The sequence below is a fragment of the Orycteropus afer genome, unplaced genomic scaffold (genome assembly GCF_000298275.1).
Source record: "Orycteropus afer afer isolate SDZICR_OR568_19922 unplaced genomic scaffold, OryAfe1.0 scaffold00290, whole genome shotgun sequence".
Lineage (NCBI taxonomy): Eukaryota > Metazoa > Chordata > Mammalia > Tubulidentata > Orycteropodidae > Orycteropus > Orycteropus afer.
This window is the reverse complement of record NW_006921877.1, coordinates 2,297,860-2,310,086: the sequence shown is the minus strand read 5'-3', so window position 1 is coordinate 2,310,086 and position 12,227 is coordinate 2,297,860. Positions and strand designations below refer to the sequence as shown.

Here is a 12,227-nt window from a genome sequence, read left to right as displayed (position 1 = left end):
TGTGCCCTCAGTTAGGTAACAGTGTTTGATTCAGAGATGGCTGGGTTTCCATTTCCGAGCTTCCTGTGACTGTTTCAGGTCTTATTTGGTAGCAGATTGGAGGCCATTCTTTTCCATCCTGATCAGGTGGTCTGACTCTCAGGTTCTTTGGATCACTCTGCCCCAGAGCCACAGGAACCCTGAAGAGACTCTGAACACCCCTGGTTCTCGAGAGTCCAACAGACACCCCAGAAGGCCATTAGACCTCATAGGCACTCTTCCCAAAAGACTACAGAACTGGAATGAGAGCCCTGACTCTCTCTCTTACCTTAGCAGGTCTATGATTTTCTTGTCACATCTTTTTCTCTTCTTGCTCATATTAAAAGAAAGCATGGAGTAACTGGATTCTAATACTAACTGCCGTGAACTGTGTGTCTTTTGGCAGGACTGTTCATATCTTTGGATCTCACTTTTCCCATCTGTAAAATGAAGGGTTTGGATTAGATGTCTCTGGTATTCTGTGATGTGCCTCTTGTTGCCACCCTTTCTCTCTTCTGCTTCTCTGTACTTTAATTCTGTCTTCCCTGGGAATGGTCAGGGTTACTGGATTGTCTGTATTTATATTGGATTGTACCAAGGGACTTGGCCTCATGTAGCATGTACAGTGTTATGACTCATACCGTAGTGACCCAGCAAAGAGATCCCCCCTACTGACTGGTTCAGCATGTGTAAAGTCTCCCTCATTTCTTCAGACCAAGTCATTCCCACTGTTCTTACCTCACAGCTCTATTCCATGTAGGTTGCCAACAACTTCACTGAACCTTGGCATATATGACGGTTTTGGCATGATGTCTTCCATTATGAGGGGGACAGTCTGAGTTCACTTTGAGGGGATGATGTCTGTAGTCATTTGGAAGGTAAAAATAGCGGTGTAACCGCTGAACCAAAGGAATTTATGTTTTGTAACTTGGGTACTTTATTTTGTATTTTGTTAAAGTATTAAATATTCTTTTCCTGTTTGAGGTCTTATTGTCTCTTTCTATAGCTATAATGAGGCCTTTCCCTCTGATAATTGTTTCAGCCCCCTAAAGATTCATACCCTTTCTTCCTGATAACACTTCATGTCTTCCTTTTGACAACCCTTTTGGAAATAAGGAACAGGAGGCTTCTATGTCCTCTCATCCTCAGCCTTTGATTTGTTTCTTCTGCCAGAGCTCTCTTTATAACATGGTCCTTTCTCCTTAGTTTTGCTTGTGCTTGAAAAATAGGCCTAAGATTGTCTTACAACCAAAATGGTTTCTATTTTTCCTTTTTTTTTTTTTTCTTAAAGAAAACAGCTTCCAGAAGGTTGTAAGGGATCTGGAAAGGAGAACAAATTGCCTTCCTAGACTTACTCAAGACTAGCCATCCTAGGAAATGCACTCTCCTCCCCAAAACCCGCCCTCACACTGGAGGCAGGGTTTCTCTTTTGGGCAAGCCTGCTTCTTGGGAGGGGAGGTGGCAAAACCTGTTTGAAGATGAGTTTACCTCCCTTCCACACCTCCCTCCTCCTTGGAGGCAAGAGAAACAGCAGCCTAGACAGAGAAAAGAGGTAAAGAAGTGTTGGGGAGCTGGGACGGCCAGCTCCCTGACAACTCCGAGTGTTTAAAGGAGACAGGAAGACTTGTGAAGATGGGAACTATACAGGAGGCTGGAGAAAAGGCACTAGATCTTGGGTAAGTATTGTTACTTAATTGGAAATAGGAAATTAATACATAGTGTGAGGAACTTTCCTACTGTTCAGCTTTTACCAAGCCAAATCTTATGGGTTCCTGAAGGAGATGAGACCATAGAGAATTAATATGCAGGAAGGGATGGAGGTGGCTTTATGTAGGAAATGTAATACTAACTGCCATGAGCTGTGTGTCTTTTGGTATGGGATCTGGGGGACTGGGGATTTCAGATCAATTCCCTCGTCAAAAAAAGGGAAGGTTCTATATTTTGTCTGCTAAATCTACCCATACTTTTCATTTCCCACTCCCTGCCTTCCAGAATGACCATCAGGAAAGCTGACCCAAAACGGAGTTTAAGTCTAAGGTCCCCTTCCAACTAATTTTCCTTTTTCCACCCCTCCACCTATGCCATGGTTTCCCCTAGCCACTCCCCAGCATGGTGGAGGAAAGGCAGGCCTGACGAGGTGCCATCTTCCCCAACTTTGCCCAGTGACGGCTGGGCGGGTCTGTCTGGGTTCTAGCCAGTTGTAATGTGGAACACCTCTCACCCTTACTTTGTAGGTGGAGCAGCTGCCATGGAAGTAAATGTGATTAGCTTCATACTCTTTTATTTCCTCTGCTCCTACACCCAACAGTAGGGATAATCTGCTTTCAGCAAGTGATGAGAGAATTATCTGTCTAGAAAATGAGATCTGAGTTTGGGTTTTTTTAAGGCCTGCTTTCAGCTTTGTACTTTAATTACTTTCCTCATTCCAATTCCCCTATCTACTATTCAATTCCATTAAGACAACTACCTGGGTTGTCTTATGATAATCCTTTCTTCTGGGGGACTATCTTAGGGTCAGGGAGAATGCAGAAACAGCAGAAGTAGGAGCAGCCCTGAGACTTGGGGAACTGGAGCTGAAGGAGGAATGGCAAGATGAAGAATTCCCTCGGTGAGGAAATGTGAGGGAGGCTGGGAAAAGGGAGGGATGGCCGCAAATGGAGAACAGGGATGGTAGATTAGGACTTGAAGGAAAAAGAAAGATGATAAAGTCATGGTGAGGAGAAAGAATTGATAAATTAACATCTGGCTTGATGCCTGCAGCCTATATCTCTACCCTCTTTATACGCTTCCCCTCTAGATTGCTTTCTGAGGAGGCTGGCCCTTCTGAAGATCCTGAAGATCCCAACAGTGACTCACAGGCAGGTGGGTAAAGTAGAAACTAAGCCTTAAGTTCCTGATCCTGGTCCAGTGAAGGGATGTGCCAACCCTATTCCTTTGCAGTTCTATTTCCTCTTTCCTAAATATCCCATGTCAATTCTTTTTCAGAGTTCACCATATATTATTACTTTCATATACAGGAATTCTAATCAAGTCCACTCTCACCCACCTCTAACTCCCACACGTTTCCCCCCCCCCTCCATTCCCAGGTGCGTACCCCAGCACTTTAGCCCTGTGCGGCCAGCGTCCCATGCGTAAGCGTCTTTCTGCTCCAGAGTTGCGGCTGAATCTGACTGAAGGGCCTGGAGATAATGGAACTTCTCCCACGCATTCTGCACCTTCTTCTGCTAGCAGTTCTGACCTGGCAATAGATGAATTAGAGACACCTTCAGACTCGGAGCAGCTGGACAGTGGACATGAGTTTGAATGGGAAGGTGGGAAACAAACCTGAGGATTGAGCTGGTAGAAAGTAGAGGCCAGTGTTGAAGCCCAGGATAGATTTAATGGGACTGAAATTAGAATTAACAAGGTGGGGACCAAGGGATAAGGCCAGCAAAATCAGTTTCCTCAGAATAAAAAGATAGAGCTCATAGATCCAATGTGAGAGTAGTTGGTAGAGAAAGGTGGATCTTTTGCTTATTGAGGAAAACTTTATTGTATTACTATTAACATGTTATCATTGATCTAGGACTGGAGTTATAAAAAAGAGTAAGATAGTCTCTACCCTCAGTGAATTCTCTGTTTAGAAGTGAATAATAAACACATATGCAAATAAGTGCAGTTAAGAGTTACTATCTACGTGTAGCCGTGGAGAAGGAAATGGTCTGTTCTGTCTGAGAGGTGTCAGGAGAAGCTTCACAGAGGAGAAATTAAAAGCTGATGTTTATCAAAGGGCATTCTGGGTAGAAGAAGCAACTCAATTAATAGCATGGCATGTTGGGGAATTCAAAGTGTTAACCATGACTCTAGATATGAAGCGGAAGGTGAAGAGAGAATGACAAAAGATAGCATTGAGATAAGTAGACAGGGTCAAATCATGGAGGCCCTTGTTACCATGCTAAAGAGTTTAGATTTTGTCCTGTAGGCAATGGGGAGTCACTAAAAATTTTCATCAAAAGAATAACAATCAAATTTGATGCTTCTGTAAAGACTGAAAACAACCTGAAGGCCCATCATTAGAGCATTAATGCTATTATGGTGTATCCATACAATGGAATACTATGGAACTTTTTTTTTTAATGAAGAAGCTCTTTCTATTATGGAGATATCATGCAGAATAGTGGTTATAGAATATTATCATTTGAGTAAAAAAAAAAAAAAGTAAGGGAGAAAAGAAATCTTGCTCTGTGAATTGGAGGAGATTAGAGGCAGGGAGACCAGTTAGGAAGTGAGTAGTAAGGCCAGGTAAGAAATGGTAAGAATTCAAACCAGCTCAGTAGTAGTGGAGAAGATGGTGAATATTGTGGAAGTAAATGAAAGAGGATCTGAGGTCAAGTTGATTTCAGGGCTGACAAAGATGAAGAAATCTCCGGTGACAAACAGTTTCTCTCAGTGGTAGCTGGATGGACAATGAGGTCATTCATCAAGACAGGAATTATAGGAGAGAGGAGGAAGAGAACGAATATGAGTTTTATTTTGGACCTGGTGGTGAATTGGAGATTACAGAGAGATACAAAATAGAGGTGTCCATTCTGGGCATTTAGGGATGGATATAGGTCTGGGTAGGGAAGTGTGGATTAGAGAGGCAAATTTGGTAGTCATCACCTTATTGGTTGGTGGTAACTGAAGACATGGAAATAGATGAGCTTGCCCAAGGAAAAGTGTGTAAAAAGAGAAATAGAAAATCCTGAAAAAACTGATACTAGCCATAGTGCAAGGTTGTGCCAGGGCCATGGTCTAGTGGAAAAGTAGGGATAATGAGACGCAAGTGAGAGAACCCAGCAAAGCACTAGGTTAATTGGACAAACTAGGGCTAAAGGGTCAAGGAAGAAATTGAGGAATGAGAGACTGGAGTAATAAACTTGAGGAGTCTGGGTAAGATGCAAGATACAAAAAGTGGGAATTCTGCCTTGTTGAACCTTCTCTATCCCTCTTTTTCAGACGAGCTGCCTCGGTCAGAGGGTCTAGGGGCCAGTGAGGCAGCTGAAAGGCTGGGTCGGGGTTGCATGTGGGATGTGGCTGGAGAAGATGGTCGTCGCTGGAGGGTGTTCCGAACAGGCCAGTGGGAGCAGCGAGTGGACATGACTGTCATCGAACCCTATAAGAAAGTCCTGTCTCATGGAGGTAATCACTGGCATAAATGAAAGAGTGGGAACTATGGCTTCTTAAATAAGATGCCTAAGCTTGAGACTCAGTTATTGAGTTCAAAATCCTCCCTGTAACTTCCAGGGACCTTAAGACCCTCAACCTATGCAAATATACTATCTATCTATCAATATATATTTGTTGACTGAATGAATTTTTCCCTCATCCTCCCCAGGTTACCATGGTGATGGCCTCAATGCTGTCATTCTCTTTGCTTCCTGTTATCTACCCAGAAGCAGCATTCCCAACTACACCTATATCATGGAACACTTATTTAGGTGACGTGAAAGGCCTGAAGAGATACAGGGAGTACTTTAGGGAGGGAAAAGCACACACAAAAAAATCCTTTCAAGCCTTCCAAGATCAGTCTACAATAATCGATCTCTCTCACTCTGTGCAACTTCAAACACACATCTTCTCTGGCAATTTCATCCCTTCCAGGTATATGGTGGGAACTCTGGAGCTACTGGTAGCTGAAAATTACCTACTTGTTCACTTAACTGGAGGCACTAGTAGGGCCCAAGTTCCACCTCTGAGCTGGATACGCCAGTGTTACCATACCCTGGATCGACGGTGAGACCCTAAGAGGAGAGAGCCACAACTCTCCACCTTTTTCTTTTCCACTGTTCCATTCTATCTTCTTCTGTCTAGTCCCTTTTTCTGTTTCTCTGTCCCTCTACATCTCTTTCTAACCCTCTTCTGTCTTCTGTTCTCTCTCAGAGTCAGGGAAATCTGGTTTCAAATCTTGCCTTTACCACTAACTATATGGACAAGTCACTTAACTTCTCTGGTACAGTTTCCTTAGCTGTAAAATGGTCCAGTTCTACTCTGTCCTATAGAGTCACTGTGAATCAAAATCAACTCAACAGCATACAACAATAATGGACATGATAATACCTTTGCCATTGAGCACCTGACAGAATCAAATAAACCACTGTGGTACATTGCTTGCACACAAAAAGCACTCTTCTTTTCTCCCAGTCTTGCCATTGATTGCTCTTTCTACATCTCCATTGTCTTCTTTTCTTCTCTGCCTTCATCCCTGATCCATAATGCCTTTTCCCCCCACTAACATTCATTGTTTTTCTTTGTTTTCCCATCTTCCTTTCGCTCACTTTTCTCTTTATTCCTGCCCTTTTTCCTTTTTTCCTCCTCATTGGTCTTCTTCCATCTGGAGTTTGTAAAGAGTCCTGTCATAGAGGAATGGGAAAGTGTGCAAAAGAAAGTAAAAAAGAAAAGAAAGGCACACGAATGGGGGAGGAAATAAGGAGATTATGTGAGGGAAGGGCAAGATGGTGAATGGGGTACAGAAGCCCCGGCTGAGGGACCCTGGGAGAAGAGTTTTTTTTAAAGAATGTGGAGCATGGAGGGTTAAACAAGATGGGTAGGGCTGAGATTACAGCTAAAGGAATAGGGATTAAAGGAAGCTGCCAGAGAAATCTAGAAATGAGAATGTAAAGGAAGTTACAGTACAGAAGATGCTTCACTTGTTCTTCAGGCAAGAGGGGGAGGAAGAAATAAGATAATCTGATATTCTTCTTTAGGCTCCGGAAAAATCTGCGAGCTCTGGTGGTTGTCCACGCTACGTGGTACGTGAAGGCATTTCTGGCGCTGCTTCGGCCCTTCATCAGGTACTAGCTCTCGGGACAAGGACTTCCTTCCAACTATTTTTCCAATTTAAAAATCAGTATGAAGAAGATGTTTCCCCACCCTGATCCTTTCTAGTCTTAACTACTCTCTACTCCCTACATTTTCCTTTGCAAAGAATCTCCAGTACAGAACACAATTAATTTACCCTCTTTTTTCAGTTCCAAATTCACACGAAAGATACGGTTTTTGGACAGCCTGGGAGAACTGGCCCAACTCTTTTCCCTGGATCAGGTCCACATCCCCGAAGCTGTCAAACAGTGAGTCCTGAGCTTAAAGATGAAGGTTAGGGGTGGGATGTGTAAAGCCAGTCCCCACTTTCTTAATGCCTTAGGGGAGAAACAAAAGAACTAAAAGATGGAGGAAGCCCTGCTTCCAGATGCTTTAGTGTATCTGGGAAAACTACACACACCCAGAGAAGAAATGAGATGTTAGTGTATCTAACAAGAACAAATACAAAAACTTATATATATATAAGTCCTGAAGTGTCAAGGAATAAAGGAATGATCACAACACAAGGGTTAGAGGAGATTCAGACCAGCCCTAGAAATTAGGACAGGCCGTGTTGGCAATGAATAGGGGAGTGTGTTTGGTGGGGGAGGGGTGTTAGGGAGCAAAAGATCCTAAGTGATGACTGCAAGCATCAGTCTTCCAAGAGTCTTGGAGTTCACCGAGCTTCTCTTGGAAAGCCAGTGAGTAGATCCAAGCCATCCTACCCCTGTACCACTTCTCTCTCTTTCTCTCTGTCCTAGGCTGGACCAAAGCCTCCATGGTTCAAGAGGGACCTAGCACAGGTCTGGATAAAGGACCTTAGAACCAAGCAGAGTGATCTGCCTACTCCTGAAACATCTGAGCTTTTGTAAATTGTCTCAACCTCAACCAAAGTGCTACAGGATCTTCACATCTCCATGGGGTGTCATCCCTCCCATGACCCTCCCCCTACAACAGGGCTTTGAGTTCTGGAACCTCATCTGCTGGCTTTAGGGTAGTACAGTGAGTGTAGTGACAGAAGCATTTGGGAAAGTTGTAGAGCTCTCGGTTTTGGTCCTGCTTTAGTTGTGGAAACTTGGGCAAGTAACTTCACCTCTTTGGCTTTCATTTTCCTCCTGTAAATGAAGGGGCTGAGATCCTTTCCACCTTGGCAATTGTAGCAAGCCGGTGAGGTGAGAGGTGGACAGGAAGAGCAGGGCTTAACTGACCCCAGCCAGCCTGCCTGCAGTCCGCAGCAAGAAACACCGTACTGAGCCCCTCCATAGCAATGTTCACTCATTCTTGAAGAACTGGTGTATACCATGCTTTACTTAGGCACGTCTGCCGCCTGTAAACCTGGGAACGAGTGCTTTCAAAGGTGTATTTTTGCCCTTTAGTAAATTCAAATGTGTAATGTTTTAATAAACTGCGATAGGAGATTTGAAGTGAACGACTCTTTCTCCAACCCCGTATACCACAATCCATCCCTAGTTCTGCCACCTAGATCTTGGAGAAGCCACCTAAGATTTTCAGCTCGACCCGTGCCTCTGCGGGAGCGTCCACGCGGAGGTGGGAGGGGGGAAGGAGCGTGGCGCGCGCGTTTGAGGCACGCCCCCCCCCTCCCGCGGGCCGCGGTTCCGGTTCAAACGACCCAGTGGGTCGAGAGCTGAAGGGAGGAAGAAAAGATAGGACCCGCGCTTCCTTCACTGGTCTCCCTCCCAAACCTGAACCGCCTAACCCCATGGTCCCCGCCGCCGCTGGCGCGCTGCTCTGCGCCCTGCTGCTGAGTCTGGGGTCCCGGGCGGCGGGGGCCCAAGACCAGACTCAAACTCCGACAGGGCTACAGAAGGTCAGTTTCCGCTTTGGGGGCCCTATGACCAGCACCTACCGGACCACCAGCCAGACCGGCAGACCGCGAAAGATGACGGTAACTCTGGAGGATGAGGAAGACGCAGTGGCCACCGCCGACCACCTGGCAGGCCCTGCCGCCGCCGAGCTCTTGGCCTCTTCGGTGGCCACAGGCGTCAGCCATCCCCGCGGAACCGGGGAGGAGGAAGGAGTTTTGGAAGAGGAAGTTTCGATTAATGCCAGAAAGAATGGCATCAACCTGGAGACTCACAATACGGTTCCCAGCACAAGATTTCCAGCGAATACCCAGGAGAGGGAAATCAGGTTGACTACAGACATGATGCCTTCCACCTTTAAGTCTACTATAGAGCCACAGGACTCGGAGCTCACCCTGAGCCAGTGGTCGACACCTGGGTCCACCCCGAACCGGTGGCCGCCACCCTCTCCTACAGCCATGCCGCCTGCGGAAGATCTGCGGCTAGTGCTGATGCCCTGGGGCCCGTGGCACTGCCACTGCAAGTCGGGCACCATGAGCCGGACCCGGTCGGGGAAACTACAGGGCCTGTCGGGGCGCCTCCGAGCTGGGGCACTTAGTCAAATCCGCTCGGAGCACCGACCTTGCACCTACCAGCAATGTCCCTGCGATCGGGATCGGGAAGAGTGCCCCCTGGACACAGGTCTCTGTGAGAACTGCCTCTCTCAGTCCAGCACCAGCCGCATGCCCACCAGCCGCGTGCCCAGCTTCAGCCCCAGCCCCAGCCCCGCTCTTGCTTTTTGGAAACGGGTCAGGATTGGGCTGGAGGATATTTGGAACAGCCTCTCCTCAGTGTTCACAGAGATGCAACCAGTAAGTATTCATTGATGGATCTGAAGTTTGTATCTAACACCCTGTTGCCAGCCAGTGTGCTTGCATGAATTTCTAACTTATTTGCAGTACCTGGTTATTCTAACTTACTTGGCACTGGTTATTCACATTGTTGTGGACTAATTTCATCCTATTTCTTAACTGCTGCTTGGTTATTAGTCAACATGTGTTATTGGTCATTAGATGATAACTGACCAAAGAGTTAAGACTGTAGATATATAAAGACTTCTTAATGCGTAATTAGTGGATATGAAAAGATTATTTCATTAATCAGTTCGTTTTCAGCTAATTAGTATAGCTTAATAGTAAATTAAGGCACTTGACTGCTAACCAGAAGGCTGGCAGTTCAAACCCACTGACCACTCCTCTGAAGGAAGGTTGAGCAATCTACTTCCGTAGAGATACTGCCTCGGAAACCCAAGGGAGGGGTCGCTATGAGTCAGGTCTGACTCGATGGCACATAACAACAGTAAGCCAATATCTGAGGTCTTACTAGGTGAACTTTACCTGAATCAACCTACGTAACAACTGGATGAGGCATTATCCCTTTATAGATGAAAACTGAGGGTTAAAAGGAATACATTTACAAAGCCAGGAAGTAACAGAGCCCAAGTGGGATTCAAACCCAAGTTTGTTCAATACTAAAGCCTATGCTTTTAACACCAATCTATGCATCCCAAGTAACTATTCTGGGATTCTTCCCAGCAACTTAAGAATTCTCAGTGAAGGGCTTTGTTGTTGTTGTGTGCCATCGACTCGGAAGGGCAGTCCTCTACTTTACCAAGAGTTCCTGAAGGTTCTGATTGACCTGATAAAACATTCTCCATTGACAGGGATGATAGGATCTTTGGGGAGGGGAAAGAGCAATAAAATGTGGCATCCTTGGTCATTTTGCTGGTTTCCGCCTTTCTCCTTGTGCCCAAGAAGGGAAGTAGGGTTGAGGGAACAGGGGTATGTGGGAGAGGGGAACAAAGCAAGAAAGGGAAAGAATGTAGATGTGTTGTAATTTGTCCCTTTTCTCTATTTTTCTTCCTCACGTAGACAGAGAGAAACCGGAGGTAAACGCTACTTCACCCACAGGAAGAGGAGGTGTCAGCATTTCAGCTTCTCCTCCCCTTTCAACCCCAGCACCCATAGATATTTTCAGTACAGAAAAACAAAACTGAAAAATGCATTGTTTGGTCTCATGTCTTTTTACCGAGGTATCAGAGGGAAGAGACCGTAAATCTCTTGAACTTCAAAACTGAACTGGGTAGCTAGTAATATCTCACTTGGTCCCCTACTTCCTTCCCTAGGATAAAGTGATGTTGGTCATTTCCCACATTTCCAAAGTTGTTTTTAAACAAGTACTTCTTTAAAGATGAAAAAATCTCAGAAAAACACCAAGAAAAGATAATAAGAAAAACAAGGAGTCTTTCAAAGATAGTGGTCTTCTCCTTGCCTTTGCAGTGCTTGACCCTCCTCAGGAAAGGCAATGTTGGTACAAAATTCCATCTCTGCCACTTTTAAGGAATTATGTTTATCAGTTGTATCTGTTCTTTATACACCTGTAGTGATCATTCTGCAAGTCCTTTGCTTAAAAATTTTTTATTTGAAAAATGTATTTAAAAGTCCAACAATTTTTAATATAAATTATGACTCTCAAACCCATTCCCATCACCCTTAAGTTGTTGCAGTGATGGTAGCATACACATCAGAGAAGGCAGCTAAAGGCAAGAGCGCACCAAGGGAAAGAGAAGATTGTGTCCAAAGAACAGGTATTAGAGGGAAGATCAGAATGACCAGAGAATCCTAGAAGGCCTACTCTGTCCTGTTAATCCTTCAGATATAACTCTCAAGCTACTGAGCCACTTAGGGCAGTAGTCAGATGCTCTCAGAGCAACTCTCTTGACAGGAACTGGGAGTAAACTGGGGATGTATCTGCATTACCAATTTTAGACCCTGAAAAAGTACATTGAAATTTGGAAAAATTAAAACCTCAACCAGTGTGAGGGAAAACTGGATAGATGATGGAATCAGCAAAGTGGACCCCAGTTTCTATGTTCCTGACTCCCACCTACTTACAAAACAAGGTGTTTCCTATTACAGAGCTAATGAGACCCACCTTGTCTTAGTAAACAGCTCATTTGTCTTGTTCTGCCTTCCTAATCACTCTGCAAGGAAGGAGCCAGAACAAGTAACCCTTGATAAAACTGAAAGCAGCAGCCTAAATACCCTGCTTCTACACTGCTTTCTCACCTAAAGGAGACTCTTCAACCGGGTGAGGACTGGGACCTGGTCTTCAGACAAAACTCCCTGAGTCTTATCCATGTCTGGCTCTAGGACTAAGGTACAGAAATAGAGCTTAAATTTGGGGAGGACAAGCTGTGATGTCTCCAGTACTATTGCTTATTTCTTCTCCAATTCCACCATACCCTGTTCCCATGTCCACACTACAGAAACTTCTCCTCCAGAAAGCAAGATGGAGAACATGTCTGTAACAGAGACACAAACTCATGCAAGCACACACAAGATACTGAATAAAAAATTATTTGGAGATATGTGCACCACTATTGGCCCTGCTTTACAAGAGGTCCTAGCTCATCCATGGCTCAGCCTTAGGATGGGTAAGGGGATGTGGATGGGGTGGTACTGTAGAAACCAAGAGAAAAACATCAAGACTCTAGAGCTGCAGTTCTCAATTGGGGGCGGTTTTTGC

The 12,227-nt window shown here is 45.1% G+C and overlaps 2 protein-coding genes across 2 annotated transcripts; both read left to right on the top strand.

The window, feature by feature from the left end:
• Positions 1 to 1,650: 1,650 nt before the first annotated feature.
• Positions 1,651 to 7,635, top strand: BNIPL (BCL2 interacting protein like). Its single transcript, XM_007950914.2, has 10 exons — positions 1,651 to 1,694; positions 2,531 to 2,626; positions 2,816 to 2,880; positions 3,105 to 3,329; positions 4,996 to 5,178; positions 5,375 to 5,477; positions 5,641 to 5,772; positions 6,744 to 6,830; positions 7,008 to 7,106; positions 7,599 to 7,635. The coding sequence occupies exons 1-10, from the start codon at positions 1,651 to 1,653 to the stop codon at positions 7,633 to 7,635; spliced, it is 1,071 nt and encodes a 356-aa protein (XP_007949105.1).
• A 922-nt stretch (positions 7,636 to 8,557) lies between these two features.
• On the top strand, positions 8,558 to 10,695 carry CUNH1orf56 (chromosome unknown C1orf56 homolog). The gene is made up of 2 exons (XM_007950913.1): positions 8,558 to 9,341; positions 10,571 to 10,695. The coding sequence occupies exons 1-2, from the start codon at positions 8,558 to 8,560 to the stop codon at positions 10,693 to 10,695; spliced, it is 909 nt and encodes a 302-aa protein (XP_007949104.1).
• The last annotated feature ends 1,532 nt before the right edge of the window (positions 10,696 to 12,227 follow it).